This window comes from Mchenga conophoros, linkage group LG4 (assembly GCF_057382185.1).
Source record: "Mchenga conophoros isolate Kocher_MC1m ecotype Shallow Benthic linkage group LG4, M_conophoros_male_GT1.1, whole genome shotgun sequence".
In the NCBI taxonomy this organism is placed as follows: domain Eukaryota; kingdom Metazoa; phylum Chordata; class Actinopteri; order Cichliformes; family Cichlidae; genus Mchenga; species Mchenga conophoros.
The window spans coordinates 37,385,457-37,406,862 of record NC_140529.1 but is presented as its reverse complement, the minus strand read 5'-3'; the positions used below and the strand labels follow the sequence as shown (position 1 = coordinate 37,406,862).

Below are 21,406 nucleotides of genomic sequence, written 5' to 3'. Positions count from 1 at the left end.
GTAATGTGTGCAGCACTGTGGCGATCGCATCCTCGGTTGACCGGTTCTCCCTGTATGCAAACTGGTGCGAGTCCAGGGATGGTGGAAAAGCAGCTCTGATGTGTTTAATGACCAGTCTCTCCAGGCATTTGGCGGGAATGGGGGTGAGTGCCACAGGTCTGAAATCGTTCAGACATGTGACATTTGACTGTTTTGGGATGGGAACGATGGTTGCTGCTTTGAAACAGGATGGTACCAGTGAACAGGACAGCGAGGTGTTATATATAGAGGTGAAGACGTCCGCCAGGTCCGCAGCACAGTCTTTTAGCACCCGGCCCAGCACTCCATCCGGCCCGGCCGCCTTCCTGGTGTTAATGCTCCGGAACACACGCCTCAGCTCATGAGTGCTCAGGACCGGAGCAGGGTCGGTTGAGGGGAGAGGGGACAGGACAGGGTCGGTGTTCTCCCTGTCAAAACGGGCATAAAAGAGATTTAGATCCTCAGCCAGAGTAGAACTGTCGGCTGAGGGTGATGGTGTTCTCCTTTTGTAGTCCGTGATAGCCCTGATGCCCTCCCAGACCTGCCTTGGGTTTGTGTTGTTCTCAAACCTGGCCTCGATACGCCTCCTGTGCTGCTGCTTGGCAGTCTTGATGCCTCTTCTCAGGTTGGCCCTGGCAGCACTGTATGCCTCCTGGTCCCCGGATTTGAAAGCGTTGTTCCTCGTTCGAATAAGTTGTTGAACTCCGTGTGTCATCCAAAGTGGATTATTAGGGAACACACGGAATCGTTTCCAAGTTGTTACATTGTCCACACAGAAACAGATGTAGTCCAAGACAGTGGAGGTGTAACTATCCAATGCGACACGATTGTCAGTGTCCTGCACCTTGAATACATCCCAGTCTGTGCAGTGGAAACAGTCCTGAAGCATCGGAATAGCATCCTGCGGCCATGTTCTCACGGTTTGGTTGTAATCCCAGTGCTCTTGATCTTTTGTGTGTATATTGGGTGTAGCAGAAGGGAGAGATGGTCTGACAGACCCAGGTGGGGATAAGCCTGGGCTCTGTACGCATTCGCCATGTTGGTGTACACCTGGTCCAACGTTCTATCTCCTCTGGTAGCACACTTCACATTACGGTGGAAATTGTGAAGTACAGATTTCAGGTCCGCGTGGTTAAAATCCCCAGCCGCAATAAAGACACTGTCCGGGTGTGCTACCAGGCTGTTATTGATGCTGCTGCTCAATTGTGCTAACGCTAGCTTAGCATTAGCATCTGGTGGAATGTAAACAGCGCAGATGTAAACGGTAGAAAATTCCCGAGGGAGATAGAATGGACGGCACTTTAACACCAACAGTTCTACCTCTGTACTGCACAGTTTTTCCGTTACCGTGACGTTCGTGCACCAAAGGTTGTTAATATAGATGCACAGCCCCCCGCCAGTCTTCTTACCCGAGTCCGCAGACCTGTCGGCTCGATAGGCGGTGCGGCCTGCTAGATCAATAGCCGCATCGGGAATGGCGCTGTCCAGCCAGGTTTCAGTGAAAATCATGCACGAGCAGTTATTAAAAGTCCGTCGAGTGGCAATCTGCAGTCGTATTTCATCCAGTTTGTAACGGATTGAACGGGCGTTGGAGAGGAATATGATCGGGAGTGGTGGTTTAAACGGACCAGTCTTTAGCCGTGCCCACAGGCCTCCCCGCCTGCCTCTCTTCTGCCTCCGCTCGCAACGTCTCCTCCTGCGGCTTAGTTGTAGTAGATCATCTCTGTTGTATTGAAGTAACCCCAGACTGTGTGAAATAATACACAGTACCACCAAAAGTACAAAAGTGTAGGAGCTCCGGGCCGCTGCGTCTGTGCGCGCCGCCATCTTGCCAATAGAATTATATAGCATATTTCACAGATAAAAATCACAAAGTGCTTCAGAATAAATTCAGAAATACAAATAAAATAATATAAAACAGTGAAAAAAAATGTTTGCATAAAAATGTCTTCAGCTGCTTTTTAAAGGAGTCGATGGAGTCTAGACCGCGTAACGACAACAGCAGGGAGTCCCACAGCCTGAAAAGCCCGATCCCCACGTGTTTTAAACCTAGTACCAGTAGCCTCTGACCTGACGACCTAAGTGCTCGGGATGAAGCATGAGGTTTCAGCAGGTCAGAGATATACTGGGGAGCTTCACCGTGCAGAGCTCTAAAAGTTACAACTAAAATTTTAAAATGACCCCTAAAATTTACAGGCAACCAATGAAGAGAAGCCAGAACTGGAGCAATGTGTGACCTCTTGTTTGTGCCAGTTAAAAGTCTTGCCGCTGCATTCTGTACAGACTGAAGGCGATCCAGAGCTGATTTGTTGAGACAAGTAAAAAGACCGTTACAATAATCCAAACGAGAAGAGATAAAAGCATGAATCATCTCAAGTTCTGCCTTTGACACACGTCTGAGTTTAGAAATGTTTCTTAGATGATAAAAACAGTTCCGGACAAGTTGTTTAGTGTTTCTCAAGAGACATTGAACTGTCAAATATACGTTTCTGAGACGTGACTGAAATGAAGGGTCTAAAAAAACTGAAGTGCTGCTTATTTTCTGAGAGCATGTGATCAGGTGCAATAATCAAGGTTTCTGTTTTATCTGCATTTAACTGGAGGAAACTGTCATTTAACCACTGTTTGATCTCAGACAGACAATTATTTAAAGACGACAATTTATAAAACTCAGAAGCTTTGAAAGAACAGTATAACTGAATGTCATCAGCATAGAGATGATAAGAAATATGTAACGTCTGATAATTTGGCCTAGAGGGAGGATATACAGCAAAAAGAGAATCGGACCTAAAACGGATCCTTGAGGTGCCCCAGAAGGCAGAACTGATGTTTCAGACAACACATTATTCATACAGACAGTAAAGGATCTCTCAGATAGATACGACATAAACCATTTAAAACAACACCAGTGATCCCAAACGAGTCCTTCAGCCTATTTATCAGGATGCTGTGATCAACAGTATCAAAGCAGAGCTGAGATCCAACAGAACCAGAACGCTGTACTCTCCTGACTCTGCTGCCATCAGAGACACTTTAAGCAAAGCGGTTTCAGTGGAGTGTAATTTGCAGAACCCGGACTGGAAAATACCTGTAACTGCTTGGAAGAGATGGGTCCAAATTAGGTTTCTTTAACATTAGTTCAACAATAGCTTGTTTAAAATAGCTGGAAACTGAGCCAGTATAAAGAGAAGTATTAATTATTTCCAGAATGCAGGAGCCAATAGAGTTAAACACACTAACGAAGAAGTACATCAAGGTGGCTTGAAGTCAGTTTCATCTGACCAAGCAGACACTGATGTCCTGTAAGGTAACAGGAGTAAAAGAGGAGCAGGTATCAGAGGTAAGCACGTGTGATACTGAGAGGATGATGGAGAAATATTCGACCTGACGGCAGCGACCTTATTAACAAAATAGTTTAAAAAGTCATTACAATCAGATTTAGTATAGACTGGTACATGAGGAATATCAGGAGAGACAATGTTCTTAATCGTATCAAACAATACTCTGGGATTTTTCTTTTTTTAAGCTATTAGATTAGCAAAATATTCATTTCTGCCATTTTTTTATCCTGTCGTTAAGTGAGAAAATTGATTCCTTGAGATGTACCCTATGGACCTCAAGCTTGGAAGCCTTCCATAAATGTTCTAACGGCCATCTCCTGCTTCCAATTATCTCTGTCAGGTCAGCGGACAAAACTCAGTGTCTCAGTATTCCTGCTCACTTGACTGTCTTTGTGGTATCTTCCATCGTATCCATCTGGAATCATGGTGATCTGCAACTTTCACTGTTAAGCTGCAAAACCCAGGTTAACTTCTACTTTACTGCTTCCTTCACATCCATCAGGAAATAAAACTCACTGCAGGAAAGTGAAATTCCTTTGAAGCCGATCAAAATGTGGGACATCGGCTGAATACATCAGACAAGGAGGCTGAATAAAAATGTCCCACATAAACTGTGACATCTGCTCGGCCAGACTGTAGAGCTGCAACTGCCTTTCCAAAGCTCGTTCTACAGGAAGTATGCGGAGAGTTGGGACATGCTACCTTAAATAAGGTCACGTGGACTAACCTTTGACCCCTTTCTGTAATTACAACTGGTGCTGAAGTTTGTGGTACCATGCAGGTAAGATTGATGCAATCTTCCAAAAGTAACATAGCTGCATTTTTGTTTTGCTTTTTAAACTGCATTTACCACAAACCCCTCTGTCTAATTATAAAAACAACTCAAAGCACTTTAAAACTTGTGATTAGAAGATTCCAGTCATTACCGCCGTCATTGCAGAGGAAAGAGTGTGTATTTATTTATATGTTCAGTTTACCAAACGTAGCAGGAGATGACAGTTAAATATATAGACTGTATATAAAGGTTGGACTTTAGTCCTTGGATACTTTTAAACTTCATCTTTCACGTTTTCCCCGAACAATTTAATATTTTTCTGTTTTTAAAATACCGAAGTTCTGTATTTGGACCAGAGGGTGGCTAATGTTAGCTGTCGTGAGTAGCGTGTCAGATCCTTGGACGTATGGGTGCAGCAAATAGACACAGATACCTGCTACCTGGTGCTAATCAACATCCAGTCAAATTCATGAAATTTTACTCACTATAACTGGAGCTCAGACTCCTTGGACAGCCTGTTAGTCACCTCACAGCGGCCATATTATTGGACAGATGATGTCATTAAAAATGCTCCAAAAGGCTCCAACAGCACAAACACGGTCCAGAGGTCCAGTTCAGGGTCTCGCCAAGAGGCCGCACCCCTAAAAAAGGAAAGAAATTTAAGAAATGAACTAAAGTGACTAAAACAGTTTTTGCAGATTTACTGCTGGAGCCTCTAGTGGACATTAAAGGAACTGCAGTATTTGGTAGATCAAAATAAAAGTTATGTCTCTTTTCTCCAAATATTTAGACAAGAGCTTCTAAATAACTGTCAAACTGCAGCCATGATGCGATACCAAGAGGCTTCTAGAGGCACTTTAGTTAAACCAGCAATACCAGCACCATTACAGCACTGATTAGTTAGAAACTGGGACCAGTGTAAGACCAGTTCCCACCACCGAAAAATGCAATGAGAAGTTTGCTGTCACAGCTGGAATTGAAATATAATGGAGCACATCTGTAGATAGTGTATATATCTAAGGAAAGTCATAGTTGATCTATGAGTTGAAGAAAGAAATGGGAAAATGAGGAAAATAGTGGAATACATCTCTAAACTGGGTCTTCGGATTTTAAGATTCTGAGATTCATTCGAAGCATCCTGAGGCCGTCATCGTTATTATATTGACAAAGGAGGGGGAAGAGGCAAAGTGACACTTATTAATTGATATGAAACAGGCTGAGTCTTTTCCTGTGTGGTGTCACTGGTGATTTATGGAAGTTATTGGAGCCTGTCGCCTAACAAAGGTGAGGATGTGGCCGTATGTTCACATCAAAATTTTAGACAGATTTTAAGCAACGTTTCCAAAGTTTGCTTTTGCCGACTGTAACCTGACCAGAACATGAAAGGCTTACCTCATGAGAAGGTCCTCTTGTATAACGTTAAACTCTTTTTAAACCCAAATGAAGTGCAGAATATATTAAGAAGAGGATGCTGAATAATGAGGGAATATTGCAGCTCATCAAGATTCATCCTAACTGCAGATAAGAGCAGATTATTTCATGTTGTTTATATCCTGCAGCGAATGAAAGGAATATTTGAGCATCCAGAAGAAAGGGAATATTTTGGTGCATGTGGGGCGTTGCCTCTAATTCTCTGCTTCATGCAGAGCAGGTAGTTAATAATGAAAGTTCTGCGATGGTTTCATCTGTTAATGCCATCTGGAAGAGCAGGAGTGATGCATGGAGCAGAGGTGGATGATATGATGTATTGAGCGGGGTGACCTTGCTTCCCACACAAGGATACGATATGTTAATCTGCCTTCCTTTGGGCCCGACATGCCTGCTGCTGGGTTTTATAACACGCAGCTGCTCCTCAGTCAGATCCAAGTCTGCTCTTAATGAAAAGTGAAACAAAAAAAACAACTCTTAATTTGATTAGACGGAAAGAGTCAGCGAGAGCGAATCGAAGCCAGGATTCAAGTCCCGCCCACTCCAGCAGAACCAGACCCACTTGAGAGATGACATGACAAACGCCATTTATTTTTCTTTACATCTGTGTGTGTCATTAAGATCAAACATACAGATGATGCGCGAACATGTAGCTGGCTATCAGTGGTGACTGCATGGGTGCTGTAAACTAATATAAACTCTTTGGAACAGGGAATTATGAAAACTGTGACTGGGACTCAGACGTGCGTACCATAGGAAAAGATTACAGCAGGGGTGTCAAACATGAGGCTCGGGGTCCAGAATCAACCCAGCAAAGACTCCAGTTCAGCCTCACTGGACATCGAAAGGAATAAGCTTTGGACTCTAACTGTATTTTTATGCTACACAAAAGTTATTCGATTATAGATTAAAATGTTTTTTTTCTATCTGCTATAGAAATGTTTTATATTAAAATATCTGAAGGATCAAATGTGTAGCTAAACTTCTTTAAACTGACACTTAACATCAAAGTGTGCTGCATCTGATCCACGATGTAAGATGAGTCTGACATCCTGGAGTTTAAAGAGGTTCAGCTGTTGGGCCACTTCTGTTTATTTTCATATGCAAACAGACTTTTAACTTTTCATGAGACCCTTCGTTGTCTGCTCTCATCTTATTTGCCAAGTTACATTTGTCAGAAAGGTGTGGGTAGTTATCGTCTTTGGTCCCAAGACTTATTTTGTGCGAACGTTTGCACTAAATTCCAAAAAAAAAATGTAAATTTGCAGCCTTAGCTGCTGCATCTTTTTGCGTCTCTCAGCTTTCAGTTTTGTAACTAATAACTGAAAAGCTGGTGGGTTGAGATCAGGAAGCTAACTGGGCCATCAAATCTCATTTCGTTTCCTTGGGAAAGTCTTGAGTTGCTTTTGCAGTTTGCTTTGGGTAATTATCTGCACTGTGAGGCTCTGCCTGATCAGCTTTGGCTGAATCTGAACAGGAAGTTGAGCTCTGCTGCTTCTATCAGCAGTCGGTGATCAATAGGCACCAGTGACCCGGTGCCATTGGCAGCCACACAGTCCAGTGCCATAACACTACCTCCGCCATATGATGTGCTCTGCTTCAGATGATGTTCTCCGTTCTCTTCTTGTTCCATCATTCTGCTATAATTTCATCATAATTTCTTCATCTTTCCAAAGATTTCTTTCATTTTTCCAGAACTCTGCCGACTCTTTAGATGTTTTCTGACTTGCCTGATCTTGAGTCTAATCCATGGTTTGCATGTTGTTGTAAAAGTTTTTTCTTTTCAGTATGAGCTGACTAATGCATTTTATTTTTATTTTTAAGAATTAACCAGTTTGTTGAGTGTGTCACATCTAAAGGTTTTCCTGCATCTTTGAGAGACTTATTTTTGTTCTTTCAGCTTACTAATGGCCTTGTTTTCTTCCACTGATATCTCTTTGGACGTTGGATTCAGAGTTCTGGTGAACACTTGAAGCCAGCTCCAGATCTTTAATCTGCTTAATTTGTCATGGAATAATGAGGGACTTGGTCTCGCTTGGCAGTGAAACTGCTTGGCTATTGTCCAATTACTTTTGGTCCTCTAAAAATGGGGACTTGTTTATAAAAACGGCTACAATGCCCGAACAGGTAGTGGAGCACTTTGGGTAAATGTCTTGAATGAAAGCTGAAAGAGGCAAAATAGGGAAAAAATGTCATTTTCCAAAACCTGGATACATTTAATAAATGAACCTGATTTTTCAACTGTCTTAAATATTAGCCAAATTAGAGGTAATATGATTAGATAACTGGTCAGAAACTCAGTCACTGGTCAGTCTCCACCAATGGCAGAAACAGATATTTTTACACCCTTGTACAAAAGGTCATTAAATGTTTACATTAAATGTTTGGTCATTACTGATAATTTTACCGTTCGTGGAAACTCGATGCTTGAAATAAAGGGCATGGCCTTAATGGCTGACAGCTGGATGGTGAAGCGGGTGGTTATAGTTGTAGCTGGTCCTGGTACTGTGCTCACAGGCCATCCAAAAGTCTCCAGTTTCTAGGAATTTCAGGAATTAATTTGGAAGTTACTGAGCAGGCCTGTCTGTCTGTGTCCTGCTCCCATACAGTCTATGGATAACTAAGCTAGTTAGTGTTGGCCGAACACTTAGCACTCCACCCTCTCATCCAAATTTGGACACTTTCAACTCCTAAAATGTGATAAAACTGAAACCCAGTTTGATCCTAGGAGAAGACACAAATCCCTTTGGAACACTCAAACCTACCTGCTGGGGTGACAGCAGGTAAAACCAAGTATCGAGTATCAGGTTAAACTGTTACAGCAGCATTAATTCATCAGAATTTGCATTTGATGACATGAAAATGTTTTTTAAAACTCTAAAACCCAAAAAATGAAATGTATTAACCCAAGAAACTGTTGACTTCACACACCACTGACAAGCTCAGGAAAACACACACACTCGCGCGCACAGAGTAATTAAAGGTGTAATTATATCATTTACATGAGACTTGGTCTGATGAGCTGCTTCCTTCCTGTTATCAGGAAGTGTTGGTTTAGTCCTTCACAGCACATTTTATTTTCTGCCTTCAGTCTAATGAAGTCTGCTCAGTCTACTGGTGCATATTCAATAAGACAGAAACAGGGGAGAAAATTGTTTTTGGTCAATATTGTTGCACTCTGAATTCCCCCGCAGGCGGTTATACCTCTGGAATTTGTTTGTATCGACTGTGTGGAAATTACAGCGGCGGCTAATAAGAAATCAGAGAGCGTGGAGTCAAATTCGTGCGACCTGCGGGGTCACGCCGGTTACAGGGTTTCGAGTCAGAGCAGCGTCTCTTGTCATCTTTCATCTCTCGCTGGGAGTTTGATGTGATTAAATAAGCGGATTGATGCAGGACGAGCTCGGAAGCATCTGAATAAAATCTGCTCGTGTGGCTGATGAGAGAGAAAGTTTCCGAGCTGCTTCTTTGTGTCAGCGTTGGGCTGTCGCTGCACATGTGCTTCATTTTCCTCCTCTCAGCACTTACACTTCACATTGGGAGAAACTCACATGAGTAGAAGACACTTTGTGCGCTGAACTGATAACTGACACAGGGCACGCTGGCCTTGCTCGTACTGGGAGATATTCATCCTGTTCGCATTTCCGGGGTGTCAGATTCTGCTGAGCCGTCAAACCTGCTCGTATCTCCACAAGCACAAGGCGTCCTTCGGCATCTGTGCCCAACGAGTCTCGCAGCACCAGCTCGTGACATATAAAGCACCGGTGCATTTAGGTTCAATTTATTCTTTATATATTTTATTATATTTTCAGGTAATAACATCTTTAGATGCTTAATAAAGCTGGCTAGATTCTGGTTTCCGCTTCAATAGCAGATGTCATATGAGTCAGTCAGGTGCTCTTTTAGTTTGACCATCAGGTATTTTTATTCATGCGTTCATGCATCCCTCCACCTTTTCCACCTGTCTGTCTACCCTAGCCATCCATCCATCCTTTACCAATTATCAGGTCCCCATTGCAGCAGAGACGTCCTGGGTCTGTCCCAGGACCTCCTCCCAGGAACACTTGACCTAGGAGGCATCCAGGAGGCACTTTAGTCAGATGCCCACGCCACCTCCTTCCTTTTGATGTGGATTGATTTAGTCTGAGATCATTCCACATGACTGAGCTCCACCTTATCTGTGTCACTGCTCGTGTGAACTGTGATGTCAGTGCACCCGATAACTGTTGTTTACTTCTAAACAACAAAACAAACAAACTAAATTTGTTGTGCTGGAATGCGAACAGGTTTCTCCTGCTTATCTGACAGCAGTCTAAGCAGAGACACACAGACTCTTCCTCTTTATCTCCATGGTGCCAATATTCAAATGATCTGTATTGGCTAAAGTGGATGGAAGTGTCGTTCCCTGACTTTAAAGCAGTGCTACCACATGAAATACACAGTCTGGCTTCTCCTTTGCAGTTGTTTGAAGTTAAAGATGCTTGTTAAGATTCATTAAGGAGTCGGAAATGATTTTTAGACCGTTTGGAAGAAATGTGTCCACGTGGAGACGATGACATGGATGAAAGGTTAGCATCCTGATGCAGAGGAAACAGTAGTTGGTTGCCACCTTGCCTAGAGAAAAGAGCAAAGACAAAATTAGTGATCAATATTCCCAGTTTGGGGGTTTTGAAGCGCCGCACCAAAACTCACTGACATTCAAATTGAAAATTCAGCCTGGAGGTTGTAATTTTACCTCCTCTTCATCCTCAGCAGAGCAGAGCGGAGAGGAGCAGATAATCCTGTTTAATTCTGTGTCGTGAGGAGCTTTTTGCCTTTTTAGAAATAATACGTGTGGAGAAAAGAAGCGTGGTAGTGAGAGCGGACCCCAAGGGCAGCTTCTGCTACAGGATGACATCTCTTCTGTGCTTTAAAAATGTCATACGGTACAGCGGGGTTGTAACAGCTGTTCATCATCCTTTATAATGTCTCTCTGAGCTCTGCAGGGTTTTTTTCCCTGTCTATGACCAGAGGGCTCAAACACCTTCCTGTCCTCCTCTGGGATGATGAGAAACAAATAACCTCACCTTGTTTTGAGCTCTAAGTGCATTGTCCTCACTACAGAGGAGAGATGTGTCATTATCCGAGAATTCATCAAAGTTTCATCACAGGTTTGTGGCTTATTGGACAGCAGATGAATGAATGGCTGAAGTTGGAACAAATGGGAGACAAAGTTTCTCTCCAGCGTTTTGAGCCCTCGTAGCTTCAGAAGTCCGGGACGCATCTATGTGAGGTCTGTCTGACTGAGCGGTCTGTTGGTGTCTGTAGGCGTGCTGTGGTTGTCCGTGGTGTCCGAGGTGCTCTACATCCTGCTGCTGGTGGTCGGCTTCAGCCTCATGTGTCTCGAGCTTTTCCACTCCAGCAACGTCATCGACGGACTCAAACTCAACGCCTTCGCCGCCGTTTTCACCGTGCTGTCCGGTAAGATGCAAGTTTCCTTTCCTATTCTTCTTCTTGCGTTTCTTCTTCTTCTTCTGCTTCTTCTTCTGCTTCTTCTTCTGCTTCCTCTTCCTGCTTTTTCTCTTTTCCCTCATCTAACTCTTTAGTTTTTTGTCTCTTAGTCCCTCTCCTCATTTTTTCTCTTTTTTTATTCTTCACTTCTTCTTCTCTGTTGATTTTCCTGGCAAAAGATAATTCGTGTCCAGTGAAATTTGGCATCAGGAACATCCTTTAAACACCACTGGGCATCATTTACATATATTCTGAGTATTGCTGTGAGAATCAGCAGCAGAGCGGACAGAGCCTGAGGCAGATTTGTGAGGTCGTCCAGGGTCAGAGGTTATCCCATGGCAGCCTCGGATGTGGCGGTGCCAGGGATTTTTTCCCCAATTTACGTTAAACCTCTTACACAAGAAGCTGGCGATGCGTCCGTCACTCTGCTCCTCTCAGAGGACAGCGGCACATTTTACAGCATTTATGCAGCAAACCTCTGAAGCACGCTCCCTTAATCACTTCATATCACAAGTGACACTTCTGCTCTGAATTATGTAAAAACCTCATGCTCATTCTCCATCAGGGAAAGGTAATTGACATTTTGAAAACTATTACACAGCAGAGATAAAAATCCAGGCCTTCCCTCTGCTCACGTACTCCAAAAACCAGGCGTAGCCAGCGAGGGCCGGATCTGTCTGTGGAGCTGTCAATCACACATCATTAGCTCTGATCATTTACAAAAGACACTTGATGATTTGTTCAGTTTGACCTAAAATAAGCAACAGAGGTCACAGAGAAAAGAAGCCAGGGTCATTTTGCCTCAGACTTTTTACAGCCACAGAGGTCGCCCCCTGGTGGGCACTAAATGGAATGCAGGTTTAAAGCACTTTTACATCGGCTTCACTTTTCAGACCTGCAGCTACATCTAAGGAGACCAACGTGTATACTCCACACCTGAGCCCTGCATTTTCAGGAGCCCAAAACAAACTTCTGCAAAGAGCCCCCACCCCACTGTGAGCCACATAAACTATTTATCACTGCCACAAATTAAGTTTCCCTAAAAAGTTTTCCACTTCTTCGTGCTAAATGCAATACATAATCTCACCAGCAAGTTGTGGCTCTACCCAAAGGCCTACTCGCTGTCTGAGAGCACCCAGGTGGCGTCCTGATTGGATGCCACCTATAGCGGTTGGCCTGAACCCAGCCACCTGATGAGGGCTCCCGCCTGTTTTACCAGGCTCCGCCTTTCCCCTCCCACCCAGCCAACCTTCTTCTTCAATCTTCTTCGTATACAAGGGCCAGCCAATCAGAGGAAGCTGAAAATTTAAACTGTGACTCGTGCAAATCTGCTCCAGTGGAGTTCAGGAATACAAATATGGAGTATTAAAAGTGAAGACATCAACAAACAGCTTTGATTTACTAATAAATAAATAAAAAGTAATGGTGGGTGTCTTAAAGCTGATGAATATGGAGCATAACCCCCCCCCCCCACACACACACACACGTGATTGTGATGTATAACGCCTTTGTTAATGTCACATCGACTCGTTTGCGCCGCGGCGTTTTGACTTTGTTGTAATTCTGCTGACTGATTGTGTCGCTCTCTGTAATTGATTGGATGTTTCCGAGCGCGCCCATTGATTCAATTGATTCTGTATAATGACTAATTATGATCATTACATGTGTTCTGATTCATTACTGTTGGGCTGCAGTGATTTACTGTTGTTTTTGCTTTGTGGTAATTATGGTGGCAGACTGTCTCGTGCTGAGGGTTTCTGTTGTTATGTAAGAGCAAGAAAACACACTAATGTGTCTCCAAGCCGTCCTCACAGGGTTTGAACTGACCTGGGACTAAAGAGGACTCATTAAAACAGGAATATTTAATGTGTTAAAGACATTTTGTCTAATGGTGATGCTTAAATGTGTTTATGCGTCCAGAAAAGTTTTTAAAAACTCAATTAGCCCCCCCAGAAAAAGCCTTAGAATAAATCATGCTGTTACTTGATTTACTGATGGATAAATGTGAAGCGCCTGTCTGACCCTCATTTCGTCATTTATAAAGTTCCTGAACATTAAAGTCAAACACTGGACATTAGATTGTTATTTTCTGTCCTTAACAAGAGCACTTTTATGATCATTTAGTCCCCAGTATGGAAGGACGGAGACAGCACTTATGTCACAGGTTTATTATCAGCTTAGAATAAAGTCTGTAGTGTTCATTTGTCTGACTCTGTGGGCAGTGATGCAGCTGACACACAGTCGTTCTCCTGCTCCTGATCCTGTAAAGCTTTAGACACATAACACACTGATCAGTGATCAATCATTGGTCGTGTTGTAATCAATCACAGGGATGGAAAAATGTCTGTCACAGCTGAACCTCAGAGATGAGTATCTGAGTGAAGATGAGGCTGAAATGACTTTGAGACTCTAAAACTGAACTAAAATGTACCTACTGATTGTAATCAGATTACATTTAATGTTGAAATGTGTTTACAGACTGAGATTCAGTCATTAAAAATTAAGGTCTCCACATTTCACCGAAATCAGTCTCAGCGGCTTCACAGAACCAGATCCGCCTGAACGCATTCTTCCTGCTCAAAGGGAGTTTTTCCTCCCCACTGTCACCAAGAGCCTGCTCAGAGGGGGTTGTTACAGCACATGCAGATCGGTTTCATATTATATTTAAGCAACAGTATCAGGCTGCTACCATGGCTGCACAGGGGCACTGACTGTGCTGTACGGTGTGTAAATTTGGCTCCAATATTATGTTTTGATCGGTTTGTGTCTTAAAAGCCCTTTTTAATGGTTTCCATAATGAATTTGTTCACGTGTGTGTGTGTGTGTGTGTGTGTGTGTGTGTGTGTGTGTGTGTGTGTGTGTGTGTGTGTGTGTGTTTTGCAGGTCTTCTGGGTATGGTGGCCCACATGATGTACACCCAGGTGTTCCAGATCACAGTCAGTCTGGGTCCTGAAGACTGGAGGCCTCACAGCTGGGACTATGGATGGTCCTTCTGGTCAGTCCACAGCCCCCCACACACATTAACCCCTAACTAGCGTCACCCCAACATTAAACCTGTGTCCATAATAACGTTTAATGACTGTCTGTCAAAGATGTTAAAGTTCTTCATGTTATGGCTGCCAAATATTTGATATGAAGAATGGAATGTGTCTGACAGGCCACAGAGTCCATATTTATGTAAGAATTCAACAAAATGACACATAGATGTTCACAGACAGACGCATCACGTCTCCAAATACCTCGTTGTAATGACTGTTGGTGGAGGTGTGCAGCAGCCTGTCAGCAGGTGGTCTGCAGGTACGCAGGGAGCTGCTGTTAATAATTGTCTTTGCTCTCTGCTGAAAGCTGAGCTGCAGCTGCTGAGTTCCAACAAAGTCCTTTTTTGAACAGAGAGAAGAAGCGACTGTGCCTTTATAAAGAGGTGCATAAGTGATACAGATGAGCAGAAATAAAGAAGCACAAACATGGATTTCATCCAAACACGAGTAAAGCAGGACAGAAGGAGGGAAACACCTGGAACGAGAACACCTGCTCCTGTTAATAGAAAGATTTTCAGTGTTAGTCATTTAAGCGAAAGCCTCCATTTACCACCACGAGGGAGCCATTCAGGATCGTTAAAGTGGAAAGGAGGATTAACCTCTGCTGGAACAGAAGGCCAAAACGCTCCTTCAGGATGAATGAAACGATGATGGACGCTTGATGTGCACTCAAACTTTCTGCTTAAAGCTCCACTGAAAGCAATAACCTTAATTTGATTTTAGCACGAGCAGTGTTATAGAAATAAGAGAAAACGCTTAATATGAAGACGGGAAAAAAACACAAACAAAGCAGCTCTTCATCTGCTGGCAGGAGGTCGCTGGCAGGTTTTCTAGCTCTGTGCTTTTAGAACAGTTTGTGCTGAAGACACAGAAAAGGCCGAGTGTTTTTTCACGGGGAAACAACCTCTGTGTCACGTTCAGACAAACTCATCAGGACTGAGCGTAACCCCTGTTACGCCTCTACTGTGAGGATCTTCTTTATGCTTTGCAGTAAGAGGAGTCTGTTTCATTTATGTTGTTAAAGACATTATAGTCCAAATTATTTTGGATATTTTTTAATAACCCCACCACATCTACCTCTGGTTCTTTGGTTTTCATTTGAATCATATTTAAAGACAAAGAAAAATCCCCTGAGAAAAGGCAGCGGAGCTTGTGGAGGTACGGTGTGTGGCTGACGGAGCAGACATGCTCAGGAGGGATTTGGTGAGAAACAAAACTCAGGGAGGCAGTAAAAACTGCAGTTCCTCTAGTGCCCAGCAGGGGCTTTAGGAGCAAGTCCCCATAGACTCCCATGTTAAAATGTCCAACTACAGCGAAACAAACATGTTTACAGTCTGATTTAAAACAAAAAAACAAACACAGACACACACACAAAACAAAAACAAAATTGTTGAGGCTTAAAGTTGGGGGCGTGGCCTTTTTGACTGACAGGTGCTAGCTGGATGTAAAGCGATGTCCTTTTAAAACGCTTAAAAATAAACGTCTGGTGCTTGGTGTGAAAATTCAATTTAGTTTCAGTTAGTTTCTACAGAGGTTTCAAATTCATTTTTATTAGTTCAGTGTTAGTTTTAGTCTTTTTAATGATTACTGTGTTTGGAGGACATATGCCAAATATTCATTTTATACTTAATAAACATATCAAAGATTTGTCAGACTGTAATATTAAATGTTAACGAACTAAAACGTTGACTATAATAAGCTTGTAGCTCCAACAGTAATCGGGTGTAAAACTGAAATGTAATCAGTAAACAAAAGAAATAAAGAAACGGTGTCATCGACTGAGGGTAATTTATATGTTTTACGTTGCGGTGACTTGTTATATGCTTCACTGCGGTGCTATACGTGAAGATTTATTGCTGTAATTTCATATTGTTTATTTGGTTTTGCCTTTAAACAGTTTCTCTGCTTCCTCTGAGGAACAGTAATGGTTCAGTTATAAACATAATCCTACAAAAGAGAAGGAAAAGTGATTGAGTTTATAGTGTATTATCCAAATTACATCACACTATGGATTCCTGTTGTCCCAAGATAAAAAGTGATGGATTTTATGCGTCATTTTGTTTTATCTCGTGGTTTTCTTCCTCAGCGTGTTTAAAGACCTCTGCCTGTTTTTTTTGTGCTGTAGAGCATTTATTTCCCACACTGTTTGCTCAAAATTAGTCACCACACACTCTGAGGTAGCTGAGCATCGATCATCGTCCTGCTAACATTTGAAGGAATGAAGATGAAAAACTCAGAATTACATTTCGCGGTCGATTTGGGAACACATCGGTGTTCCCCAGCAGACCTGGAGGCTGGGGGACTGAGCTTTGATGAACAAACGATGCCCTTATTTGTTTGTGCTGAATCGAAAGATTATTTTATTTTAAATAGGAGCAAAAAAATCTATAAGTGTGCAAGTTCTCAGTCATTCGGTTCATGGTAGTTTGTGTTGGTAGAAGGTGAAGATGTTTCACCTCTCATCCAAGACGGTTCTTTAGACACAAAAGGTTAAGGGTTCCTATCGACTCCTAGTGGGCGTTGTTTCTGTCTATGTGGTCCAGATGATGGTTGGCCCACTCCTGACTATGCGAGTCGTCACATAACCCACGGTTTGAAAAGGGGTGTGGGTAGTTACCGTCACTGGAGGTTAAGGGTAAAACCACAGGCCCAATCTATGTGACCTACATAAGTCCCGTTGCCTTCTTCTTTCAAGCTTTCAAAATTCTAATTACATTGTTCCAAAGATATATTTCATACTTATTGATTTCTTCTCTCTTATTCCACTCAGCATGGCGTGGGGATCCTTCACCTGCTGCATGGCCGCCTCCGTCACCACCCTCAACTCCTACACCAAGACTGTGATCGAGTTCAGACACAAGCGGAAGCTCTTCGAGCAGGGCCTGCGTGAGGAGCAGAACTACCTGGACCAGGAAGCTTTCCACTACTTCCGGGACCGTTCACTCCAGTCCATCTCCAGCACCGTGGAGGTCTACCCCGGCCACAGCGGCACCAGAGCCGGGCTTGTTGTCGGGGGGCCCGGTGCGGGCCCCGGTCCAGGTCCCGGACCGGGACGCGGGAAGATGAGAGCGGGGTCTGCCTCAATAGACTTGGGGGAGAACACGGACTCACTGGGGGAGGAGCAGTGCTGAGTCACACATTGGAATGAGGGGATTGACTGGGTTGGGGGCGTGGCTACACGATGAGGTGAACTGCACCTTCACATGTGGACCCGGCCGCTAGTTTGTCCACTGTAACTGAAAGCAGAGGCAGAACTTATTTTCTGTTTTAAGAGGACAACTAAAAGGCAGATTAAACATGGATTACAAAAAGAAAATACAAATGTTCTCGCTGTGTGTGAAGTGAAAGTCAGTGTAAAGTGTGAGAAATAGACTGTGGGTGAAAGTAGGCGTTCTCCTGCTTATTTTGAGGTGCTGTGTGTAGTATTTTAACATCAATACATCGTCACAGTTTTGAAAAATGGTGAAAGCCTTTGCTGAATAGCGACCCTTGTAGCAAGAAGCGGAAATTACTGTGGCCCTGAAGTCCAAAACACAGAAGTATTTCAGAAAATACAAGAATGTTTTCATTAAGGTTTCTTCTTTGTTACCAGCAAACACCCTTGAACATCCTTCTTGGACTTTCTGGCAAACACAGTTATGTGTCCGCCAACTGTTTAATATTATCCATGTAAAATAAAATAAAATAAAAAATATATATTTATTTATTTATTTATTAAATAAAAGATTCTTGGGAGGAATTAAAGAATTACATTAAAATTATAATAATTAAAAAAACATCATGAATAATTTATTAATCATTTATATCAAATTAATTAAGAATCAAATGTAATTGTGTTTAAAACTAGATTTCTGATTACGCCGCATCCCTCCTGAAGGAGATGGTCAAACATGACTGTTCGTGGAACTTTTTTTTTAAAAAAATCCAAGAAAAATGAATATTATCAAACTGTTGCTATGAAATGTATGAACAGCTGCATACCCTGTTATTGGACTATACACAGTATAAACGTTATTTGTGGTTTGTTCAGCAGTAACGATAATTTATTCACAGTTAATTTTTGTGTGTGTATGTGTGTGTTTTGCACCTCAGGGCCACCGTAGAGGAACATCAATATCTAATTTAGCTAACATTAGCCACATATGCTACTTGTCATATCAGACCGAGTTGTACTGCTGACGTGCTCGAGCATGTTTGTCCCCCGAGTCCACTTCGATGGAGTGCGATCGCTTTGCAGTTGGGATGGTCGTGATTTTTAAATATTCAAATAGTCATTAAAATATTTTAAAAAACGCAAATATGTTACACAACTTTCTTGTCTTAAAATTGTTTTCAACAGACACAACTGATGCAGTTTTAGAATAATTACTACTCATTATTTGTTACATTTTTTAAAAAATGTAACAAATATGTTACTTAATTACTGATTTCTTATCACTTTCTTTGTTGTGGGTGCTGGGCTGTGAACACACTTTACACCACAGGCAGTATAAAGATGAACGTAGTTACTGTGACACCACCTGTTGGTTTTTGAAGACAGAGAGGAGGTATTCCTAATACAGAAGCCTCGCCCACCTGTTGTTCAAATCTTCTTTTTTTGGTTTAAAAGTTTGTTTCAGATCTATGATGGGCGGGGCTGAGTCATGCAAAGCTGCTGTAGTAGGGTCCAATGAGCAGAAACAGCCACGCTAAATATGCAAAACATAATATTTTGAGTTCACTCCTTCCTGCGTTAACAGATGATAAATCATTAAACTACATCATCCCAGCCACATTTATTTGGCCCAGTAGTGAACAAGCCTGCAGTAGACATGCTATTAGATTAACACACTGGCTTTGTAGCTCATGTGAACTCTCGATTTTCCAGGTCAAATCAGTCCCTGGAGAATCTCCCGGGCAAGCAAGACTGCCAACCGATCAAGCATGCTCCAAGACATGCTTCTTTGTGAGCCTCGGTATCTCTTATCTGATGTAGTCTGCAGAAAGATGAGGCGAAGTTTAGCGAGAGAGAAACACAGAAACTGTGGGAAATCAAGAAAAGCTGGCCTCAGGACAGGAAGCAACAGAGATTATGATTATTTTTGGCCTGAGTCAGATTAAAATGAAATACCACACGTTGCACTTTTACAGGTCGTGTTCAGGCCACATCCTGTTGCTGATGCTGAATGTGGGGCTGGTGTTTAAACTAAAATCTTGAGCGCTGAGGGTTCAGTCCAGTCTTCTCTTTCATTTCTTTGCCTCCATCAACCACCAGCTTCCAGGACTGACAAAAGAAGCCACTGAAGAAGACCTGCAGTTTCTTGAGTCAGTGTTTGCAGATACATATGTTAAAATCTCCAACTTTACTGCAGTAATGCACATGTAACCCAGGCTTTAGGCTGATAAATTAGTCCTCCACCATCTGATCCAAATGCGGCAACTTCTGGTCCCCAAAACAGTCCACGAGTTGCCGACATTCACCTTTTTTCGATACACATGATTTTAAAAAAAAGGTGCTTTATTTTACTTGTGTGAATGAATGCACTCTATTATTTTTACTAATTACATTTATTTTTCCAAAGAAATTCTCAGTTGAATGTTAACATGTTAAATTTCACTAGGAAACACTTTATGGATAAAGATCTACTGGGTAAAAGAAGCAAGGAAACACGATGAAAACACCTCGGTACACATAAAACTGTAATATTGGAAAATTGTGCATAAAATATCAAAGGTAACAATGTTTCTTCTGCAGAATAATGTCCATAAATTAAAGGTAGAGTGTTGATAAAACAGCTGGATAAACATTTTAGATTCAGTCATTTGCACGGATGCTAATCCGAGACTGCATCCGCTCAACTTGCCTGTTTTATAGACATGGTGAGCGCTACCGTCCTTCATCATCATCACAGCTTTCCTAACTAATGAATGTATCAAAGGAGTTATTAACAACTTTTAAAACTCCATCTTCCCTACATCACAAAAGTTAGCCAAGGTGGTTAGCAAGAAGCTCGTTTACCTGCTAATGCTAGCTGTGTGTCCATACAGCACGATCTGATATCGTCGTGTTGGTGTTGTTCCCAGATCAACATAGTAAATGTTGTTCCAGGATCAACATTGCAAGTGACCAATCAGAATGTTGTGATGTCATACTTTTGCGACTTCGGGAAAAACCGCCGTAAAACAAAAAACTGTAGTTAAGCTGCGAGAAAGCTCCTCTGTCCGCCGATCAATGGACCCTCACCCTAACCCTAACCGTAACCCTTTAATAAACGGTAAGCAGAACTGATATTGTCCTTGCAACATTGGAATTTCATAAATGCACACATGGCTTGGCGCGCCAAATAATAACGTCACAACAATGTGATTGGTCACTTGCAATATTGAACCTGGAACAACATTTTCATGATGATCTGGGAACAACACCAACACGACGATATCAGATCATCCATACATACAAAGTGCAGGTGGTTACTGATCTCAGAGCAGTAACAGCTGAGCCAGAGGCAGTTTGCTCTCCCATCAGTTTACAGTAAAAACCAGCAATGTGCAAACCACAAAAAGCTGCTGGAGACCAGTCCAATCACCACTGAGACAGATCAGTTGGTGGAACTACTCAGTGCAATCACCAAGCAGCCGTGATTTTTCAGAGTTCAAAGTAAGTTAGCGTCCTATTTTTAATAAGTGTAACTGACCCATAATACACATACCATACATAAAAAGTGCTGATAAAGGCTGTGGAGACCTTACCTGTTTCCTTCAACGTGTGTCTGACTGGGAGGTTAATAATCTCTCTCTCTCTGGGACTCCATTTATCCTGATTTAACCCGCTCAGCTAATCCTCCCTCTCTGCATGTCTGCCGGCCATCACGCTCCACAGAGTCCATTCATCACATCAGATGTTATGGATCAAAGCGAGTCTAATCAACACGTCTGTAAGATGTGGGCAGGAGAGAAATCCATAAATGCAGGTCGGCGTGGCGGAACAAATCAAAACAGTTCAGGTAATAATGCTAATTAGTTTTTAAAATTGGAACTCGGGATTTCATGCACTCGGATTAGTAAATTTGCCCTCATATTATTTAATTTTCTCCCTTGAATGAATCATTAGAGTGCACATGAACAGTCTGTGTAAAGAGATATTAAAAGACTTATAACAGCTGAAGGTCTAAAAAACAGATTTTAATGTCAGTCAGTGAATTAAACAATGGAGATAAAATTCATTGATTTAAAACAAATTCAATATAAATGATACATTGTACTTAATATTTAATTAAAAGATGATATAAATATTTAAGTAAATACATTCAATGCTAATGTTTTTTTTTTAACAGACA

The 21,406-nt window shown here is 42.2% G+C and overlaps 1 protein-coding gene across 2 annotated transcripts in view; it reads left to right on the top strand.

Moving 5' to 3' along the window:
• gsg1l (gsg1-like) overlaps window positions 1–18,388 on the top strand; it is a 39,762-nt gene extending 21,374 nt beyond the window's left edge. For both annotated transcript variants that reach the window (XM_085272196.1, XM_085272195.1), the window contains 3 exons: window positions 10,870–11,022; window positions 13,936–14,047; window positions 16,861–18,388. In XM_085272196.1, the coding sequence (XP_085128322.1) occupies window positions 10,870–11,022; window positions 13,936–14,047; window positions 16,861–17,221 (626 nt within the window). In that variant the 3' untranslated portion in view covers window positions 17,222–18,388. The remainder of the gene's footprint in view (window positions 1–10,869; window positions 11,023–13,935; window positions 14,048–16,860) is intronic.
• The last annotated feature ends 3,018 nt before the right edge of the window (window positions 18,389–21,406 follow it).